At 40.3% G+C, this 21,636-nt stretch overlaps 1 protein-coding gene across 2 annotated transcripts; it reads left to right on the top strand.

Moving 5' to 3' along the window:
- The first annotated feature begins 1,828 nt into the window (after positions 1-1,828).
- Positions 1,829-15,417, top strand: LOC136699728 (asparagine synthetase [glutamine-hydrolyzing]-like). Of its 2 annotated transcripts, XM_066674667.1 has the most exons (12): positions 1,829-1,913; positions 5,191-5,443; positions 6,023-6,260; positions 6,811-6,996; positions 8,425-8,526; positions 8,686-8,813; positions 8,895-9,021; positions 10,962-11,068; positions 11,168-11,268; positions 11,619-11,700; positions 11,874-12,029; positions 14,782-15,417. In XM_066674667.1, the coding sequence occupies exons 2-12, from the start codon at positions 5,195-5,197 to the stop codon at positions 14,989-14,991; spliced, it is 1,686 nt and encodes a 561-aa protein (XP_066530764.1). In that variant the 5' UTR covers positions 1,829-1,913; positions 5,191-5,194; the 3' UTR covers positions 14,992-15,417. The 2 variants fall into 2 exon arrangements, with proteins under 2 accessions (XP_066530764.1, XP_066530765.1); XM_066674668.1 differs by lacking the exon at positions 1,829-1,913 and having other exon boundaries at positions 5,148-5,443.
- The last annotated feature ends 6,219 nt before the right edge of the window (positions 15,418-21,636 follow it).

Raw genomic sequence — 21,636 nt, 5'->3', positions numbered from 1 at the left:
AAAGATAGTGCAGCGAAACCAGAATGGTGTTACCCAGCGTAAAATAGCAAAGACTTTTAAGTTATCATCATCAACTGTGCATAACATCATCAAAAGATTCAGAGAATCTGGAACAATTGCTGTGCGTAAGGGTCAAGGCCGTAAAACTCTACTGGATGCTTGTGATCTCCAGGCCCTAAAACGTCACTGCACCTCAAACAGGAATGCCACTGTCAAGGAAATAACAGAATGGGCTCAGGAATACTTCCAGAAAGCATTGTCAGTGAACACAATCCACCGTGCCATCCGCCGTTGCCAGCTGAAACTCTACAGTGCAAAGAGGAAGCCATTTCTAAGCAAGCTCCACAAGCTCAGACGTTTGCACTGGGCCAGGGGTCTTTTAAAATGGAGTGTGGCAAAATGGAAGACTGTTCTGTGGTCAGATGAGTCACGATTTGAAGTTCTTTATGGAACACTGGGACGCCATGTCATCCGGACCAGAGAGGACAAGGATAACCCAAGTTGTTATCAACGCTCCGTTCAGAAACCTGCATCACTGACGGTGTGGGGTTGCATGAGTGCTTGTGGCATGGGCAGCTTGCATGTCTGGAAAGGCACCATTAATGCAGAGAACTATGTTCAGGTTCTAGAACAACATATGCTCCCATCTAGACGTCATCTCCTTCAGGGAAGACCCTCCATTTTTCAACAAGATAATGCCAGACCATATTCTGCAGCAATCACGACATCATGGCTACGTAGGAGAAGGATCCGGGGACTGAAATGGCAGCCTGCCGTCCAGATCTTTCACCTATAGAGAACATTTGGCGCATCATAAAGAGGAAGGTGCGACAAAGAAGACCCAAGACGATTGAACAGTTAGAGGCCTGTATTAGACATGAATGGGAGAGCATTCCTATTTCTAAACTTGAGAAACTGGTCTCCTCTTTCCCCAGACGTCTGTTGAGTATTGTAAGAAGAAGGGAGGATGCCACACAGTGGTAAAAAATGGCCTTGTCCCAACTTTTTGGGGATTTGTTGACGCCATGAAATTTTGAAACAACATATTTTTCCCTTAAAATGATACATTCTCTCAGTTTAAACTTTTGATCTGTGATTTGTGTTCTATTCTGAATAAAATATTAGATGTTGGCACCTCCACATCATTGCATCCAGTTTTTATTCACAGTTTGTTTAGTGTCCCAACTTTTTTGGAACCCGGTTTTTACATCAAAGGAGACAGATCTGGATGGCAGGCATGTCAGTCAAACGCATGCGCTCTGAGTCTATATTGTTGTAGTACATACAGAATGAGGACTAGCATTCACTGTCTTGCTGAAATAACCATGGACTTTCTATGATAAAATAACATGTTAATGGCAGCAAATGCCTCTGTACAAACTGGAACCTTTTCACGTGCAGGTCACTCATGCCACAGTCACTCATTCACTCCCCGTATGATGAGAGATACTGGCTTTTGCAACTACCGCTGATAACACTCAAAGTGGTTCTTTTGGTCATTAGCATGGAAAACCTGCCTCTGACCCCTGCTGATGTTTCTCCTGTCTTTGATTTTCTTCTTTCATAATAGTTTCTCAGGTTGCGTATACATAACTTATACAGTAAACAAAATGGTTGTTAGGCAACAATGCCAGGTCAGAATTTTTTTTTTTTTTTTTTTGGTTTTAAATTTATATATAAGTTTATATAAGTGTGTGTGTGTTATTTATATATATATATATATATATATATATATATATATAATGTTACATTTTTAAATCTAAATCTGTATATATCAGACTTTTATTTTGGTGTGCAGACTATTTCATAAGCTTTCATTCAACTTGTAGAGGCCAGATTGAATTTCTACACCTCACTGTGATCTCCACTCAGCAGTGATTCCACTCCAAATCTGTTTTCCTCCGCAACTGAAGGTAAAAGTTTTGACTTTTAAAAGTTTTAGTCTTTCCTTTTCTATTGTGGTGTGTCACTGCCTCACTCCTGTAGGTCTCTGTATATTTATATCACACATAATTCTCTGTTCTTTAGCGTGATGTGTTCTTGCTGGTACTGAGACACATGGTTCTATATTTAGAGCTTAATTCTTTTCTGCTTTTATTTCTCATTTAATTTACCTCTCATAACCTCAAAGTACAAATCCTTTTGCCTTGGATAATGACACAGATCTGCCTTTTAAAATTTATTTTTAGCTTCAGGGAAGATTTATTCCTAAACTAAATTTGTGACTTCATTCTTCATCAGTCCAGATGGTGGTTTGGCCACATGTACCTCACTGAACCAGATGTCACATATGTCTTTGAGTACTCATTTTATGAAATACTTACTGCAATATTTAGTTTTTCAAAAAAAAAAGGGTTTTGTATTAAACTACAGGAAAGTAATACATTCCAGTGATTTATTGTTGGTATTTAAGAGTCTATGCTTAGTGCCTCTTTTTAGTGTTTGTTACATGTTTATAAATGTGTTTGCTGTCCACTGTGTACCAGATGTGTGTATGTTTTGTTCTTTCCTTGTATCATTAACAGCAGGAGTGGGAAAAGGCTCTTTACTACAAATCATCGACAGACTCAAACAGAAAACGACCTCGTGGTTGCAATTAACTCTTGGCCCAGCATGCACACTACAGGGTATATATGGTAGTGACAGCTGGTTAATATTAGTGCAGTGCAAAATATATTGTAGCATGTGCAGAGATAGATATAGAGACATCGTAACACTGCCTTTTAAATTCTCAGCATATGAGCATCTCTCATCCTATTTTTTTCCATCATGGCAGCCTCTGTGTATGCAAAATTTCACACTATTCTAAAATTACTGTATATATATATAATAGTGTGGTCAGAATTATTATGCAGCTGTCAAGCTGTGATAAACAGAAAAGTTACTGTCAGTCAAAAGAACCCTTTTATGTTTTTTTTTAAATGATGCCTTATTCTCTTATGTTCATTGACAAAACTCAGGGTCAACAGAAAAATCACTGTTATCATGTCAAATATATGTAGAAATTTAACCTGATTTGCACTTATATATGCCAATTACATAGAAATAAGGCCTTACAAACAACATGAAATTAAATCCAATATATGTAATATATATTATAGAATATATAGAACATTTATATAGGAAATTATAGAAAAAAATATATAGATATATAGAATATAAATTTCAGCCTATTTGCTGGGATCATTTCCTTTCAATAACAGTCATTGGAGTATTTTATTGAGTCTTTGCTGATGCTGTTTACAACATTGGTGATTGCAAACCGGACTGGTACTGGCATCCACCTGAATAAACTTTCTGCTTCAGAATTGCCCAGAAGTGTGGGGTTTAATAAGGTTTTTGTCATGTGAGTAAGCAGGCCACTGCATAATCTGGTCATTAGCACACCTCTTTTACTTTAGCTATTCACGGATATAGTGGGAAGCTGGAGATGGAGCATTATGAATGAACATGATTGTTTTCCTTATTTTTGCACCACGACCTTTCCACCAGGGCAAGAACTGCTGATCCAAGTAGGTGCAGTATACCTGTGAGTTCATATTTACTCCATCTTGCACACAAAATGGGTCAGTAAGTTCACCATCAATGATTCTGGCCCAGAACATGATACCACTACCACCTTGTTGACGCCGGAGTCGCATTGGTGCAGAATGGCCTTTCACAATCCAGCCACTTGCCCATCCATCTGGTCCATCTAATGTTGCACAGCAGACATAAGTGAAGATAACTTTAGAGAAGTTGGTCTTTGTACGTCATGTATTTTTTAGCCCATTGTAGTTTCATTTCTTTGATTTTTGTGCATTGTTTTCATTTTGGACTTTTTTTGCTAAAAACTTTACAGCGAGTCATTTTTTTTTTATTTGTCCCAATTCACAGGCTTCTAATAATTTCCTGCTGGGTGACGTAGGTGTTTTTGCAGATTGCCTTTTGATTTTTCTGAGATCCCGAGCTTTAAGATTATGAAACTTGCATTCTACGCGTTTCTTTCTACCACCTTGACTATTCTGCAGAAGCCTCTTTACTGTGCGATGATCACGCTGAATTAACCTGAATATTTTCAGTGTTGAGGTATTTTCTGATACAGCTTTCACTATCTTTTTGCACTTGATTTTTTGATTATGTTTTTGCCCATTTCTTAGCTGTGCTTAATAATTATGAACCACACAACCTTCAACAAACAAAAAAGACTTTTTTACTGACTAAAACAGCAAAGTGAAGTTAGGGAACATAACCTAATTAGGGTCCAATTAGGGATTGATTTAGAGCTGTGCTAATTAAAAAAATGATCTATTGACATGTAGCCAAAAATACATAGTTGCATACTAATTCTGAACACACTACGTGTGTGTATATTATAATATAGTACTCTGCATAGATGTGACAGCCAAACACACACACACCATGATTTTTCGGTGAAATGCCGACCTTTCTGGGATTAGCCTTGTATTAGAGACACATTGTAAAATGTTTTCTTACATAGCCGATCTGTTACAATGCCTCACAGAGAAGTGGACTGAGGAGGCCTGTTTTGGTCTATCCCAAGACGGACTAAAGTGTGTAAATGTCCAGTCGAGTGTCTGGCATAGCAAGTGCTTTTTGTCAGAAGGGACAGCCTCCATCTCCATGATGGACTTTTACATTGCATATATGAAAAAAAACAAAACAAAACAAAACAGTGCTCTGGCAAGGTATTTGGCAGTTTCTGCTACCTGGATAGGGGCTTGATTTTCATTATAAATCTGTGGCAATGGGAGCGAAAGAAACACTTGAATGCAATGATTAGGAGTTGTGTCCCAAGGAAAGTTTCAGCCCAAACAAGTGTGTCTGGCAAGAGTGCTCTTTGAATTAAGCACAGTAGCAGCCAATCAGGACAGGGATAATCTGAAAATGTCATTTTTAAACTAAATCAGGCTGTTTAAAACAAGGCTAGAAAATGACCTTGTAAACATGAATTTTGTATATAATTCATTCTTTGTGTGGAAAGGGCCTGGATAAGAATTCCAGCCAGACTGTCCCTCAGGACACATACTACGCCTTTGTCTGAGACTGCTGTTTTTACACTGGTGTTGCTGAGCATAATGAACTTACTACACTTTCACCTATGTTACAAATGTCTGTATCTGGTTAGCAACACTGTATATCACTAATCTACAGTTTTAGAGACTAACCCCTGTCTTCTCTCTCCTGTAGCACAATGTGTGGTATCTGGGCTTTATTTGGGAGCGACGAGTGCCTGTCTATACAGTGCACTAGTGCAATGAAGATCGCTCATCGGGGTCCGGACGCTTTCCGCTTTGAGAACGTTAATGGTTTCACCAACTGCTGCTTCGGGTTCCACCGCCTGGCCATCGTGGACCAGCTGTACGGCATGCAGCCGCTGAGAGTCAAGAAGTTCCCCTACCTTTGGCTCTGCTACAACGGAGAGATCTACAACCACAAACGCGTACGAGCTAATGTTCTCACCACATTCAGTCCACAGTCACTGATTTCTAGGAGATTGGTTCTCTGTACTATTTATATACACCCACTCAAAAATTACTTCTGAAATGGCAGGTAATCAACAGTGATTTGTTCTTTCTTTGCTGCAGTACAAGCCTCTGACATTCTGAGGCAGCCTCAGAAGATCAGTGGAGGCTATGTAGTGTCTGTTCAACATGCTGTGAGGGCCTGTAAGGAGGGAACGTTTAATTAAGAGTCAGATTTCCTGTTCAACATTAAATTAAATCTGATGAAGCGCATTGAATTAAGGCATAATTCAATTCGGTTTCACTGTGTAACTGTTGTACTGGGTCAGGGGCTTTAAATAGAGGCTTTATACCCCTGTAGCTTACAGCTGGCAGTTCTCATGGTGAAGTCAGGCTCATGTGCAACTGCTCCAGAGCATCTCGTTCTGTTCTATGGAGATTATACAAGCTGTGTGTCACAGTAGCAGAAATCACTAATTACAAAAATTGTCTACAAACATTTGGTCTTGGGGCTGATGGCTGTGTTTAATTCTAATAAAATCTCTTTCTCCCTAAAGCTGAAAGATCACTTTGAGTTTGACTACCAGACAAAAATGGACGGAGAGATCCTCCTGCATCTGTACGACCGTTTCGGCATAGAGAAGATGGCCTCTCTGCTGGACGGTGTGTTTGCCTTTATCCTGCTGGACACGGCCAACAGGAAAGTTTTCTTGGGGAGGGATACCTACGGAGTGAGACCCATGTTCAGGCTGCTGACGGACGACGGCTTCCTCGCTGTCAGCTCTGAAGCCAAAGGTAAGGCTTCAGAATCTGGGATCTCTTTGAAGGGGGATTGACCTACAACAGTGAAGCCCCTGTTAGGGTTCACTACATGGTTAATGTTTATAGACACAGTGTCTAAGAGACTCTTCTATTCCGGGAAGTCTTTACACTAGTTATTGGACCATTGTTGAGAGGATTTGATGGCCTTAGTGAGGTCAGGTACTGATGAAGGGTGATTAATTCTGGATCACAAACACCACTCCAACTCATCTCAAAGCTTTTGGATGGAGCTCCATCTCTCCAGAAAACACCGGAATAGAACAGAATATTGTTACTGACACTGCACAAGAAGACTGAGTTTGTAGCTTCCTAAAAATAATGAATGAGAAATGCAAAAAGAAGTTCAGTGAATATACCCATAATATATTGACCACCTCCTTATTTGTTCTCCATTTGTAGTTGTTATAGACTTGTAAAGAAACACTGTACTGAATAACCCCTGAGAAATGTGACAGATTGCCTTATAATTCTGTTCTATTTTATACTGTCTGGGAAACTGCCCAACCTTTCTCTGTGTCCTCAGGTCTAACACAGATTACACACTCCATGACTGACCCAGTGAAAATCACACCTTTCCTGCCTGGTCACTTTGAGGTATTTGACCTGAAGATGAATGGAAAAGTTGAGTCTTTCCTGCTGGACCGTTTTCACTGCTGCACAGAGGAACCCAAACACGCCATTTACGACACCGCGGAGGGTGTTGGCCAAGGTAGAAATTCACAGATAATGTATGCAATAAAGATTACTTAATAGCTAATGAAGCAGGTAGTTTGGTAGCAGGTAGCAGGTGTTCTCCCTGTGTCTGTGTGGGTTTTCTCTGGGTGTTCCAAAGTCCAGCACATTGGTAAGTGGATTGGCTACTCAGAATTGTCCATAGCTGTGAGTGAATGAAGGAGTGTGTGATGCCCTGTGAAGTACTGGTATCCAATACAGAGTGTGAATAATAGGTAACTAAGGTGTTTTTTTTTTATTATTATTTTTAAACATGGCCCTTGTTTCTATGAGCATTAAATTCAAATAGTCATTATTCAAGGTGCCATAAAGTATTCTTTGAATGATGCTGTTGAAGAAACTCTTTAATTCCCCTCCCATAAACCTGTTAAAATATCTTCATACTCACATCTCACTTACAACATGGCTTACTGATAAATCATCAATAGAAATGGTCTTTAGGGAAACAAAAGTCATTCTTCAATGGCATTTTTTAGAGTAACTTCTCAGGCAGGTTTTTATTTTTACTAATATCTGTAATTGTGAAACTAAATAAAGCTGTTAGTTAACAAAGATACCTGGGTTCTTGATGAAATGTCTGTGACCTACTTCAGACAAAAAGCCTGTTCTTTTAAATGATAATGAGCCGCTCACTGTTCATCCCAATCCCGAGCGCACAGCAGCGAGGAGTGAGGAGCAGAAGCTCGGGTTTTTAGCTGTTTTCACTCGGTTCGGATTTACTCAGGTTTTTCTCAATGCTTTTTTTCTCTTCGTGTGTGTTTTGTAGCATTTAACCTTGTCTTTGCGCTCTCTCATAAACATGGGTCCAGTGCTGTGATTGGAAAGATTCAGACGAGGGGGTGGGGCAATTTTAAAGTCTGTGCATTTGATGTCAGAAGTCGAAAAACGATCAGAATGGCTAATTTTTTCCCATGTATTCTGACTTAGGCAGCGCACAGAAAATGGACTGGGTGGGTATTGTTTCACAGTGTGCGGGTGGGTGGGCTCCAGGATCCACACATTAATGTGAAAATGTAGCTACAGAATAATTGATTATTTTTATAATGTGTCCCCATTAAATCAGTCTGAGATATTGGTCAGAACCCAAACAAAGTCTGAAAAAAATTCTGCTTGAAATCAAACGACCCCACAGTCGGCATCATATGGCATGGTTGTGTTTCAGACCTCAAAGTGAGTGCCTCAAACCTGACAGACCATAAACATTTAAGATTATTAAAGTGTAGAGAAAGCAGAAGGGAAGAAAAAAATTATTTTAAAAGAAATGTAAAGGCAGTGAGACACCTGAATATCAAACAAACCTCAACGCAGTCTGACACCAGAAAAATGTCTGAGCTGAACAACGACCAGTTTTACTATTAATCACAATCCCGACCTCTAAACTGTGCTTGTGCACCTGCTTGTGTAGGATTTGCTCCTGAGACAGTGAGAACCAACATCAGGATCCTGTTTGAAAATGCTGTGAAGAAACGGCTGATGGCCCACAGGAGAATCGGGTGCCTTCTCTCAGGTACTGCCCTCCGTTTAGATTCAGATGTGATTGTATTGACATGTTCACATTAATAAACTCATATTCAGATTAATATTGCTTTTCTAATGCATGTCAGTAGTTGTTTTACTGAAGCACTCAATACAAATCAAACAAATTAACCCCTCTCCTCCTCTGCAGGAGGGCTGGACTCTAGTCTGGTGGCTGCCACCCTTGTCAAACTGGCCAAAGAGAAGCAGCTGCCGTACCCCATCCAGACATTTGCCATCGGGGCAGAAGATAGTCCAGATGTTGCAGCTGCACGCAAGGTCAGTGGACTTTAATCAGCTAAAGGATTATTATCTTTTCTGTTTTGAGTTGCTGATCTGAATGTTGTTGTTGTGCTGCAGGTAGCGGATCACATTGGCAGCGATCACCATGTCGTGAGTTTCACCCCTGAGGAGGGTATTAAGGCTGTGGAGGAGGTCATTATCCACCTGGAGAGTTATGACATCACCACAGTGCGAGCATCTGTTGGTGAGAACAGGACTCTGTTACTTAGGATTTTTTTCAGTGAATAAGGGAATAAGAATAATTTCATAACTATTCAGTTACAAACTGGAGTTAAAAGCTTCTCTTGAATAGCTTTTGGCCCAAAGCTGGTTTGACAACAAAACGGAAAGGGATCAGATGTGGATGTTTGGTCTCATTCATTAAGGCAGTACTGGAACTTATACAGTCAGTAATATTTACTTTCTGGTCAAATATTCTCTCAGAATTCAGCTACTGTCTCTTGATCATGTTCTTGTCAGATTTCTTCAGTTTTTACTTCAGAATATCTTTTTATGGGCGGCACGGTGGCGCAGCAGGTAGTGTCGCAGTCACACAGCTCCAGGGACCTGGAGGTTGTGGGTTAGATTCCCGCTCCGGGTGTCTGTGAGGAGTTGGTGTGTTCTCCCCATGTCCGCATGGGTTTCCTCCGGGTGACTGTCTGTGAGGAGTGTGGTGTGTTCTCCCTGTGTCCGAGTGGGTTTCCTCCGGGTGCTCCGGTTTCCTCCCACAGTCCAAAAACACACGTTTGCAGGTGGATTGGCGACTCAAAAGTGTCCGTAGGTGTGAGTGTGTGAGTGAATGTGTGTGTGTGTCTGTGTTGCCCTGTGAAGGACTGGCGCCCCCTCCAGGGTGTATTCCCACCTTGCGCCCAATGATTGCAGGTAGGCTCTGGACCCACCGCGACCCTGAATTGGATAAGGGTTACAGATAATGGATGGATGGATGCAATATCTTTTTATAGTTCTTCATGTTTCCCTAAATTAACACAATTTTAACAACACTACAGTAAGATGAAAGCTGGAGATATTAAAGTAAAAATAGCCTCAATCGCTGTCCCCCTGTTTTCTCCAAGGTAAACATCATAAAAGTGTTTTTTTTTTTGTGTCGTTGCAAACAGTATACAGAAATTGCACTGCCATTCCATTTGTGGCAGTGAACACACACACACACAAACACACACACACACACACACACAGACATGATACATATGGAAATGATGCAGAGTTCTGAGCCATCCTGCTGAGTTTGTAAACAGTGGACAAAAGTAGACAACGCTCCTCAAGACACACTGACCATAGACCCAGAAAACACACATATGTATTTTCCTGATTTGTTTTTATTAATATTTCTTTATATAACACTCTGTAAATGACACATCCAGCTTCACTGTGCCATAACTATTTATTTAAGACTCTGAGCTCTTTCTGAAACTTCTTTATCTCGAATCAGCCTTGGACACCACCACAGTTCACACTAAAGAACTAATTATTATTTGGTTCCAGTGGGGAAAAATTTTTCTGGAACCAAATTATGTTGGTGGAAACAAATTAGTGTTCCAAATTAGTTTTGCAACTGGGATCCAAACTGGTTGCATGCACGTTAGTGGAAGAGAGCTGAGTGTGGACTGAGTTTACTCAGTGCTAACAAAGTGTGAAACCATAGCAATGGATACTAATGTATGTTTTTGTCCCTTGTGTGTCAACGTCACCATTTTCTCATCTGCACTGATCGTATCCACACTAGTCTGACAACGCCCCACTCCCCTCCCAATCAGCAAAGCTAGAATGGCCTACATTGTGTGGAAGAATGCAATTGTCTTTCAGGTTGTTTTGTACTGTCAGCAGCAAGAGCAGTTAGAGCTGGAGTCACCAGTATTATGTCTATATGTCCCATGTGGCTGCTGGATTTAATTCCAACTGAGTAGGAACACACCCTGTACAACTAACACGTTGTTTAAAGACTGAGGCTAGAGGCTGCTTAAGAAAATAAAATCAGGTGTGTATCTGCTGCATTGGAATGAAAACCTGCAGCCACACCGGCCCTTTGTGGATAAGATTGGTGACTGCTGAGTTAAAGACTTTAAAACATGCACACACAGCTAAATAAACTCTACTGCTAACTTCATGTTTTGCATGTGTTTCCAGGCATGTATCTATTATCGAAGTACATTTCTGAGAAGACGGACAGTGTGGTGATTTTCTCCGGTGAGGGATCTGATGAACTCACTCAGGGCTACATCTACTTCCACGAGGTGTGAGAGTGTGAGGATCAATGTGAATACCATGATTAGGAAGACTGAATAATACACTGAATGACCATGTATTATTGTAATGGTCCACCCCTCCTCCAGGCTCCATCTGCGAAGGCTGGTGCAGAGGAAAGTGTGCGTTTGCTGAAGGAACTGTATCTGTTTGACGTGCTGAGAGCAGACAGAACTACAGCTGCACACGGGTGAGGAACTAAACTCTGCTGCTCTGTGTAAAGGGGGTCCCATCCAGTGTAAATCAGCATGTAATGGGTTAATTCCACTGTCAAGTTCCTGATTATTTTGTGTTTAGTGTAGTCTGTATAGTCTCCTGAATTCCCAGGGATGTCTAGAAAATAGGGTCCTGTGGTCATGACCTGAGTAATAATGAATGGGGACTGATACATTAAGTGCTGGAGCCTGTAATCGTACCTCTGTAGTGACAAGTATAGAACGTCCTGTACAGTAGATCATTTACAAAGTGGACAGGGAGTGCAAGTATAAGGTGTTTAAAAATGGTTGAGTAGCTCCTTTTTCCCCCACTTCTTCTAATCAGACTGGAGCTGCGAGTGCCTTTCCTGGACCACAGGTTCACCGCCTACTACCTCTCTCTGCCTGAGGAGATGAGAGCGCCCAAGGTGGGAATGGTTTTCTCTTTCTGAATATGTTCAACTCAGATGAGAAATTGTTTAACCCAGAGTATTAATGTTTTATGAGAGTTAGAGAATTAACTAAGGGTTAATATGGGTCAGTGATGTGGTCATTGTAGAGCTCCGTATCTAACTTGGTCCCCTGTGATTAATGTAAACAGGACGGAGTGGAGAAGTATCTTCTGAGGGACTCGTTTAGTGGAGAGAATTTGATTCCTGACGAGATCCTGTGGAGACGCAAAGAGGCTTTCAGCGATGGAATGACATCCATGAAGAAATCCTGGTACACCTTTCTGCAGGAGCACATCGAGTCTGAGGTACTCACAAAAATGAAGCAGAAAATATGATGCAAATGTTACATTACAGTTTTACATTTGATCAGTTTTTGGAGCTTCTCCACAAGGGGGCGCTCTTCATTTCTTCCCATCAAAGACATTTGAGCTGTTCACTTAACTTTGCACAGTTCCACTGACCCCACGGAAGTGCTTAGCACCTACGTCACACGTAGCCACTCACAGTTCGAGGGGAAGAGGTTGGCAAGGAGAAGCTGGTTTTACTATCGGAGCACACTCGCTTCAGTAACAAACACAAACGTGTCCAGTTGAACTGAATTTCTATTGCAATTTGCACATAACGTTTGCTACATACTCTATACAAATACATATCTACAAAAGGGTGAAGATTTCTGTGAGTGCTCACAAGAGCTGAACAGTGAGTGTGTATTTTTTCAACATTTATAATGTAAACATAGTATAAAATATATACTTCGTAACTTTGTACTATCGTACATCTTTCTGTCTCTCGATTCTTCTTCACCCTCTGATTCTCCTGTGAACAACAGTAGCCCAATTTCCGCTGGCACCCTGTCAGTAAACAATCCCAGTGGTGGACATTGTTAACCCAGTCCCTGGCCAATCCGATATGAAACTCTTGTTTGTGATCCGCATTATTGATTTGGCATAGTTTTTACACCTAGGTTAGGCTAGGTTTCAGGCTTGGTTGATACATACAATTATGTTTTATTTGCGTTGCAGTGAATGTTCATGTCATGTCTACCTAACGGTAATAATAAATAATAATGGTCCTGAAATAGAGCCTTGCAGAATTCCAAATCTTACATTTTAGTAACTGGAAGATAAGTCATTTACATGTACAAAATTATACTGTTCTGTTAAATAAGATTTGAACCTTGATAGGGCTGTCCACGTGATTCCAACCATGTTTTCAAACGTTTCTACGAGAATATTGTGGTCTGTTGTATTGAAAGCTACGCTGAGGTCAAGTAGTACCAACAGAGATACGTGGCCTTGATCAGAGGCAAGAAGAAGATTGTTTGTAATCTTGACTAGAGCTGTCTCAGTGCTATGATGTGGCCTGAATCCAGATTGGAATTTTTCATATATATGATTCTTATGTAGATATGAACTAAGTTGTTGGTCCACAGCTTTTTCTAAGATCTTGGATAGAAATGATAGATTAGAAATAGGCCAGTAATTAGACAGTGTACTAGCATCAAGATTTGGTTTCTTGATCATAGGTTTAATAACTGCTAGTTTAAAAGCTTTGGGTACATGGCCCAGGCTAAGGAATGAGTTTACTATAGTTAAAAGAGGATTGATAATAGCTGGTTCTACTTCTTTAAGTAATTTTGTGGGAATTGCATCAAGTGTGCAGGTTGTACAATTTGTGGAAATGATAATCTTCTCTAGTTCTAACTGTTAAAACTGGATAAAAAGTTTCCAGTCTTTCTTCTACAATTACGTTATGTTTTATATCAGTCACATCAGGTGACAGAGAGGATTTAACACTGTGGGTTGAGTTTGTTGTCTAATATATTTTATTTTATTATTAAAAAAGTCTATAAAAACTTAACTGGTGAGAGTTGCCAGAATTAGTGGTTCAGTACCTGCCTGATTTTTGTAATTCTGGAAAACACACTAAACAGTACTCTAGGATAATTTTTATTATTGGAGATCAGCAAGGCCAGGTATGCTCTAGGAATGCTCTCACTAACTCTCGCTCAGGCAGAGTGGAACACTTCCAGCTTGGTTGATCGCCATTTTCACTCTATTTTCCGTGCTGTTCCTTTTAAGGTACAGGTTTTATCATTGTACCATGGGGCAAGCTTTTTCTGTCTTTCATTCATTTGTTCATTATCTGTAACCGCTTATCCAGTTCAGGGTCGCGGTGTGTCCAGAGCCTACCTGGAATCATTGGGTGCAAGGTGGGAATACACCCTGGAGGAGGTGGTTTTTCTATCTTATAATTTTTAATTCGAGTGGCACCACATTATCTAAGGTAGATCGAAAGGTATTTTGTAAATAGTCGGTTAGTATACATCTAGCTCCATTGGGACTGATGGAGTGGAAACTGGGGTTGATAAATCAGGGAGGGTTTTCAGTAAATTGTTAAAAAGTTAAAAATTTAAATGCAGGGTTGATTTTCCTGTTATTTTTGTTACTTTTTTCAAATATATGAAACTGCAATATGTTAGAAAGTGTATTCTAGATCGCAAATAAATGCCATATGTAAGCTTGTTCAGTGTTAGTTAACTGAACAGACGTACAAGGAGAATATCATCGCTGTCCAGTGAAAAACATCTTCATTTTTGTTGATTTTTATTTTACTACAACATTTGAACACAGCATCTGTCCTTCACACTGTGTGAAAATTTCATGATGAATGGATCAATAGAAATGCTCCAAAATCTCACCAGTGTGTGTGGATTGAGTGTTGAGTGTTGATTGTAAAAGTTTCCAAAAATGCACTATTTAAGTGTAACAATAAATTTCGATGTTGTAGGGCTTCAGGTAGAGTAGCTGACACAGCTCCAGGGTCCTGGGTTTTATCCTCCCCTTGGGTCTTAGTTGTCCCTGTGTCTGCATGGGTTTGTACTGCTTCACTTTCCTCCTACAGTCAAAAGCATATGTTGGTAGGAGGCTATTTATAATGAGTTTGTGAGTGAATGGGTGAGTGTGTGAAACTGTCAACAGTTGTGAGTAAGTGACTGGATGAGTATGATGCGCTGCTCTCTGTTTAGTGTGTGAATCCCATTTCTTATTTTCCCAGATTAATGACACTCAGCTGGAGAAAGCTGCGAAGCTGTACCCGTATAACACCCCCACCACCAAAGAAGGGCTCTACTTCCGGCAGACTTTTGAGAAATATTATCCTGGCCGCTCTGAGTGGACCCCTCATTACTGGATGCCCCGCTGGATCAAAGCAACTGACCCCTCTGCTCGCACCCTCTCCATCTACAAACCAGATAAAGACCAGTGACCTGCAGAAATGGTCAACTGAGCTGGACGACAGATTAGGGTTTGGATGTTCATTACCATATAATTTTTATGATTTGTGGAGGGAAAAAATGATAAATGATAACATCTAAAAGCATGGATAGAGTTTTTATCCTGTTTACTACAGCCACTGTGCAGCTGAGATGGAATAGAAAGAATGGCAAAGCACTCTCTGCTGTGAGGTACCCATTCTGTTGGTTTTACACAAGAGCCATTGGACCATTAACTGACTGACCAAGCAAACCAATCCTACTACCCCCCCATACTACCCCCACACCCCTTAACATATAGACACAGTGGAAATACATAAATAAATAAATGTAGAAATGTGGAAATACAGAAATCAGTTTCAGACATTAAATTAGTTATGTACTTTTCAGACCAAAAATGTACATATACTTTTATTTATATATGCTATTTATTTGTGTATTTATTTATTTATGCATTAATTTATTCATTTTTCTGTCCTCCATAACTGTTATGTCCCCCTTGTTCAGTTTTAACATGTCCAGAATTGCTCAGAATAAATCACTGCGTTCCATTAAAAGTGAATAATTATTTTTTTTTCTGCTCTTGCCATTTTAGATCCAAGGTTTGGATCTGATAGCAACATTGCATTCTCTTATTGTCCACAGCAGAACTCAAACCATTTTCAGTAATATTTGCTTCTACACTAATTCTCCTGAGTCATTAGAAATCTGAAGTCCAATGTTTAACTTTGCTGGTGGTCTTTGCATTTGGAGTGTGCAGATTAGCACCAGCAAAGCTAATCGGTTTTGATAATTTTAATGGAACACTGTTTATTCATTCATTCATTCATCTCCTGTAATCACTGTTCAACCTCCAGGCTTGTGCTGGGTCTAGAGCCTACCCACAGCCACTAGGTGCAAGGCAGGAGCCCCAGTCCATCACATTTAAATTACATGTTAAATTTAGGGCATTTAGCTGCTGTTTTTTAAGTGACTTACAAAAGTGCTTCGTCATCTTTTCCAGGGAATATATCCTCACCAGCACCAATAGGATTACAATCCAAATAATACTAAGACCTCAGGAGATACAGGAGTCAATGCTGAACACTAAAGAATAAAAAAATAAATGAATTGATGGATAGATGCATGAAAGAACAAATTAATACCATTACATCCTAAGGCTTATTGTTCCATAATTACATTGGAAAGATACTAAGTTTCAAATAGTTTTGATGATGATTTGAAAGGTATATTGGCTGGTTTGAAGGGATAAGCAGAGAAAAAATTTAATAGTTTAGGTAAAGTTATTTATGAATACGGAATGGCAAGGTTTGGTAGGTTGCAGAAAAAGCAAATGGCACAAGATATAGTGAAGTCAAGACTGCAAGTAGAAATAGATGAACTAATACAGGGGTTAAGGTCTCTTAGAAAGCAGTGGAGGTGAGTTGCTTACATAAAGCAAAGCAGTGTGCTGTGTCGGGTGTACAAGTATGCCTAAGGTCTTGAAGTTTTTGTGGAGGTTGACAGTCATAGTTTGGAAGAAAGGGATCATTCCAAAAGAGTGGAGAAGAGCAGGTTGTATGTTTATCACTAAGGAGAAAAATGCTGTGAGTATAGAACACTTTCGGCCTATAAGTCTTCTTAATGTGGAGGGCAAAATTTTCTTTAGTGTGATAGCACAGAGACTTACTGCTTATTTGAAAGCAAAAAAATTAATTGATACATCAGCACAAAAGTCAGGGATTTCTGTCTTTGCAGGATATTTGGAACATAGCAGCATTATCTGGCATCAGATTCAGACAGCAAAAGAAGAAGGTAGGGATTTACATGCCATTTTCCTAGATTTAGAGAATGCATTTGGCTCAGTGCCACATGAACATATGTGGAAAGCTTTTGAATTTTTCCAGGTGCTAGATAAGGTAACTAGGCTTGTTAAAGCATATTTTGAAGATATTCAGTTTTGTTCTTGTACAGGGGAATTTGTTACATCATGGCAGTGGTTAGAAACAGGTATAATGGCTGGATGTACGATTTCAATATTAGCATTTACGATGGCAATAGAGGTAGCAATAAGGGCCTTTGAGTGGGTTGTAAGCAGGGAGAGGTTGCATGATGGTACTCGACTTTCCCCAATCAGGGCTTACATGGATGACATGATGACGCTAACGACTACTGTGCCTTGCACACTGTGGTTGCTGGAGAAGTTAAATGATAATCTAAGGTTGGCTAGGCTGAAAGTTAAACTGAGCAAGTCTAGAAGTCTGTCGATTGTCAAAGGAAAACTTGTATAGGAAAATTTTTGGATGGAGGGAGAAATGTCTCCACAGTACTGGAGAGACAAGTGAAGACTTTAGTTAGATGGTGCAATGCTAAATGATACCTAACAAGTTGTGGGAATAAATGCTGAATTGGTTGAGGCTATTAGCATTGATAGATTGTGTTTGCCAGGGAAGTTGAAATTGTGGTGTCTGCAGTTTGGCTTACTGCCTCGTATTATATGGCCATTGACAGTTTATAACCTTTCGATCACAGAAGTAGAGACGGTGGCAAGGGTTATGAGGAAGAGGCTAGGGATGCCACAGTGTTTAAGTAGTGTGGCATGGTATGGGAGAGGGGTACTGGAGCTACCACTCACAAGTTTAGTTGAGGAATTTAAATGTGCAAAGGTGAGTCGCAAGATGATTTTGTCAGGATTGAAGGATGCAGTGGTTAAAGCAGTAGCACCAGTCACAAAAGCAGGAAGAAAGAGGAACTCATGAGTGGCAGTGCAGGTGACCAGGAGCTCATTAGAGCTAAGAGATGTAATTGGCCAAGTACAATGCGGAAGAGCAGACCTTGGGTCAGGTGATTTGTGGAAATTTTTAGTAAGGCCACATCACCAGAGAGAAGACAAGTGATGACTGTGATGGGAAAATGCAGATTAACACTAATGAGTAATGGTTAATGATAACTAATGATTTATATTAATGATTTATTAATCTTGATTAATTCTTACTAAATTATGTAGGCCTTAGTGTGTTTGTGAGCTTGACCTGAAGGAACTTATTGCATCTGTGACCTGTGGGAGGAAGGCGCTGAACAGATTAGAAGGAAGGCAGTCAAGAACTAAAGGACATCTCTCACCATTTTTCCTGACAGTAATAAAATAGGAGATAATGAGGCACCAATAAGGGAATGATTTGGGTTGATGGAACGAGACATAGTGTAATAACGCCCAAATGGCACACATGATGGTGTACGTGACTGGGGTCCTATATATTGCTTGACTCTGTTTAATAAAGATGAGAGATAAAAGAGAATTCTTGACTACGTATCTTTATTCCTCTGGTCACCCCAAAGAATTCTTTGAGCATTGATCTTCCTTCCTGGTGATATTAGAGATTAATTTTAGATTTGCCATAACAATGACTAGATTATTTGTGATCATGGCAAAACAAGGCCAGTGGCTTTGCTGGGAAAATCTAGAGAAGCAGAATATTACTTGGCAAGAGTTGTGGAAATATTATTACATTTTTGCTTGGAGCAACTTATGATGTCCTTCCAACTCTGCAAATCTTGGAAAGTGGGTAGGTGAAGACCCTAGTTGTGGATTATGTACAGGGGTTGGCACGCTGAAACATATTCTATCAGCTTGTAAGGTTAGTTTGTCATAGGGGAGGCATACATGGAGACATAATCACGTGCTAATGGTTTTAGCATGTTTTTTGGACAGCAAACTCTTAGAGGTAAATTCATTGACGAGTGGTTATAGTAATAAAGTGATTAGGTTTGTGCATGAGGGGAACATATTCTAGAGCATGCACAGGTGATAAGTATTGGTAGATGGGGTGAAGCATAAGATTGGAAATTGCTGGTGGACATAAGTAAAAAACTGCAGGTCCCAGAGTGTATTGTGTTAACTACACCGAGGCCAGATATGGTGCTGTACTCTGAAAGTAAACAGATAGTTTATTTCATAGAGTTAACAGTTCCATTTGAGGATGCAGTTGATGAAAGGAAGAAGCTGAAGTACACAGACTTGGCAGCTGAGGTGAGAGACCGCGAGTGGCAGGGACATGTAAGACCGGTGGAGATAGGTGTTAGGGGATTTGTAGCCAAATCTGTCACATCCCTGTTTGTGCAGTTCAGCATCTGGGGCAGGAAACTAAGGGCAGCCGTGAAGGAATTATCAGAAACAGCTGAAAGGTCTAGACAGTGGTTGTGGATAAGGAGAACACAAACCAGTTGGGGAAATGTACTGTAGATCTGCTGTTGTGGTGGTTGGTGATGTAGCACATAAAGATCACATGGAACTGGTGGCACTGAGCATGTGATAACAGTGCCAGTGAGGCTAGGTACAGCCCTAGTCAGCAGGGAGGCCAGTGTGGATTTACGGTTGTTGATGCTTAAGGGTAAGGTAGGACTATAAAGCTGGCTTGGAGTGGGGTGGGTCTGGGACGCCAGACTTCACTGTTGAGCCTACTGGAGGTGTTGTGGGCTTAATTCAGTGAAACATTGATTAAGGGAGGTGCCTAACTGATGACCCCTGTTAAGTGCCAGAGATACAGTGGGTGGTTGGGTACTCATTTGATGGGCTCAATGAGTAACCGTAGTTGTTAAGGGTAGCTGGTTGCTGATCTGATCATAAATGGCGACAGCAACCTTGGGGTGTAGCTATAGGATTGGAACAATAGAAATTGTGTGGGGTGGGCCCTATGTAAAGCTCTAATGGATTGGCATAGGATATTTTATATCTTATCTTGTGTATGATTATAATAATTAGATATACTGGTCTTAGTCTGTCTGATTATAGTTCTTCTCAGTCTCACATGCCTCAGCTCATGATGACATTAATAAGGAGCACATTGTTGAATTAGATGTTAAAGTAGATTAGCTTCACACCAATCTGTCCATCTGTCCACATCAGTTAAACTTTGCTTAAAAAGTTCTTAGAGAGAGAGAGAGAGAGAGAGAGAGAGAGAGGAGAAAATCAATTTTGCTTCCCTCATAACACATCCACAGCTGTTTGTGTCCATCCTTCTGTCCCCTGTAAGAAAGAAGAGTCCAACACTGTGGATCTAAAGGTATTTAGTATGTTCAGAACTTCATGAGAAAAGGAAATAACACAAGATTTGCAAATTTTTCTTTATTGTGTCTATGTTAGTTTCTTTCTTGGTTTGTTTTGTTTGATTTGTGGCTGGCTGTGAGTATATCTGTGTGTGCCTGGTTTGCTTCCTCTGTCTGCTGTAGTGTGAGATGAATGTGGTTTAATTTTACTCAAAAAAGATTTGAATTTTGGGACTTTGACCTTAAGAAATATCACCAGGACCCTTATAGTGTACATAAGCCTCAATTTCAGTACCCCTTGAGATGCCTAAAGGTCTGGATAAGGGGTCATAAAAACTACACTCCAGGCTCTGTTTATGGCACAAGCTCTCCAGGGTGCAAGAATGGAATCTAGCAGAGAATGTTTGAAATGGCTTATTAAAGACTTTTAATCAAAAAAGTCAAATCTTCCTTAACCCTCTGAAGTCAGCCCTCCTGCTGGCGGGACAAATCAGAACTTGCACCAAAACACTTATGCAACTCAGCAAATTATTTTTCTACAAACACAATAAACATACCCCAAAAACTTTCAAATATATGGAAATTGCTCATAGGCATGAGAGCATTAGTGATGTCAGGTACAGATTTGGATGATTGGTTCTGGATCACAATCCATCACAATTTTTTTTTGGATGGAGCTCCATTACTTCAAAGATCACTGCACTACTACTTAACCTGGGGTCAGAAAGCAGTCTGATCTTTCAATCCTAACTGCCTCAATAGCTATGTCTAGTTGTAATTGTAATACTGTAGGAATACTGTTATTAATCAAAATGTTACACAATCACTTTGCCTTAAATAATCTCTTTTAACTAATTTGCATAGAAGTCTATATTGTATTTGTATGTATGAGTCCTGTGTGACTAATGTTATTGGTGTTTGTTATGTGTTGTTGGACACTGTAAATGGAATAGAGTGTAGGTAAAGTGGTGATGGTGCATAGCTGTATTAAAGCTGTATTAAAGACCAGCAAATGTGGCTACACTCTAGACCAGGGGTGTCAAACTAGATCCACGGAGGGCTGTGTGGGTGCAGGTTTTCTTTCCAACCACGCAGAAACCACACCTCATTCCACCTGTTTTTAATCATTGGATCTAATCAGTAGATCTTGACTTTCAGTAGTGTGGGGCTTTTGCGTGGTTGGAAAGAAAACCTGCACCCACACGGCCCTCCGTGGATCTAGTTTGACACCTGTGCTCTAGACCAGGGGTGGGCAATCTTATCCGCAAAGGGCCGGTGTGGCTGCTGGATTTAAGTCCATTCAGGCTCAAGCACACCTGATTTCACTCCTTTAATTAGTTGGCTTGAGTAAAACAAATGATCATGTGACCTCCTGGTTGGTTGGAACAAAAACCAGCAGCCACACCGGCCCTTTGCGGATAAGATTGCCCACCCCTGCTCTAGACCAAGGTTCACAAATAAGCGCTGTCCTATCCGGACCTAGACCTGTAACTGATAAATGTAGTCGTTACGGTTCAGGTTTAGCGCTTCAGGAAACTCACAGACTAATCACAGGTGTTTCTGCATATCACACGTGAGGCTACTTAGCCAATCAGATCCGTGCATAATGATGA

This window comes from Hoplias malabaricus, chromosome 6, assembly GCF_029633855.1.
Source record: "Hoplias malabaricus isolate fHopMal1 chromosome 6, fHopMal1.hap1, whole genome shotgun sequence".
In the NCBI taxonomy this organism is placed as follows: Eukaryota; Metazoa; Chordata; class Actinopteri; order Characiformes; family Erythrinidae; genus Hoplias; species Hoplias malabaricus.
This window is presented reverse-complemented; position numbering and strand designations above follow the sequence as displayed.

Coding starts and splice junctions, on each gene's coding strand:
- LOC136699728 (XM_066674667.1), top strand. CDS start 5,195: ATGTGTGGTATCTGGGCTTTATTTGGGAGCGACGAGTGCCTGTCTATA. Junction 11,269..11,618: donor AGAACTACAGCTGCACACGG/GTGAGGAACTAA, acceptor TCTTCTAATCAG/ACTGGAGCTGCGAGTGCCTT. Junction 12,030..14,781: donor AGGAGCACATCGAGTCTGAG/GTACTCACAAAA, acceptor TTATTTTCCCAG/ATTAATGACACTCAGCTGGA.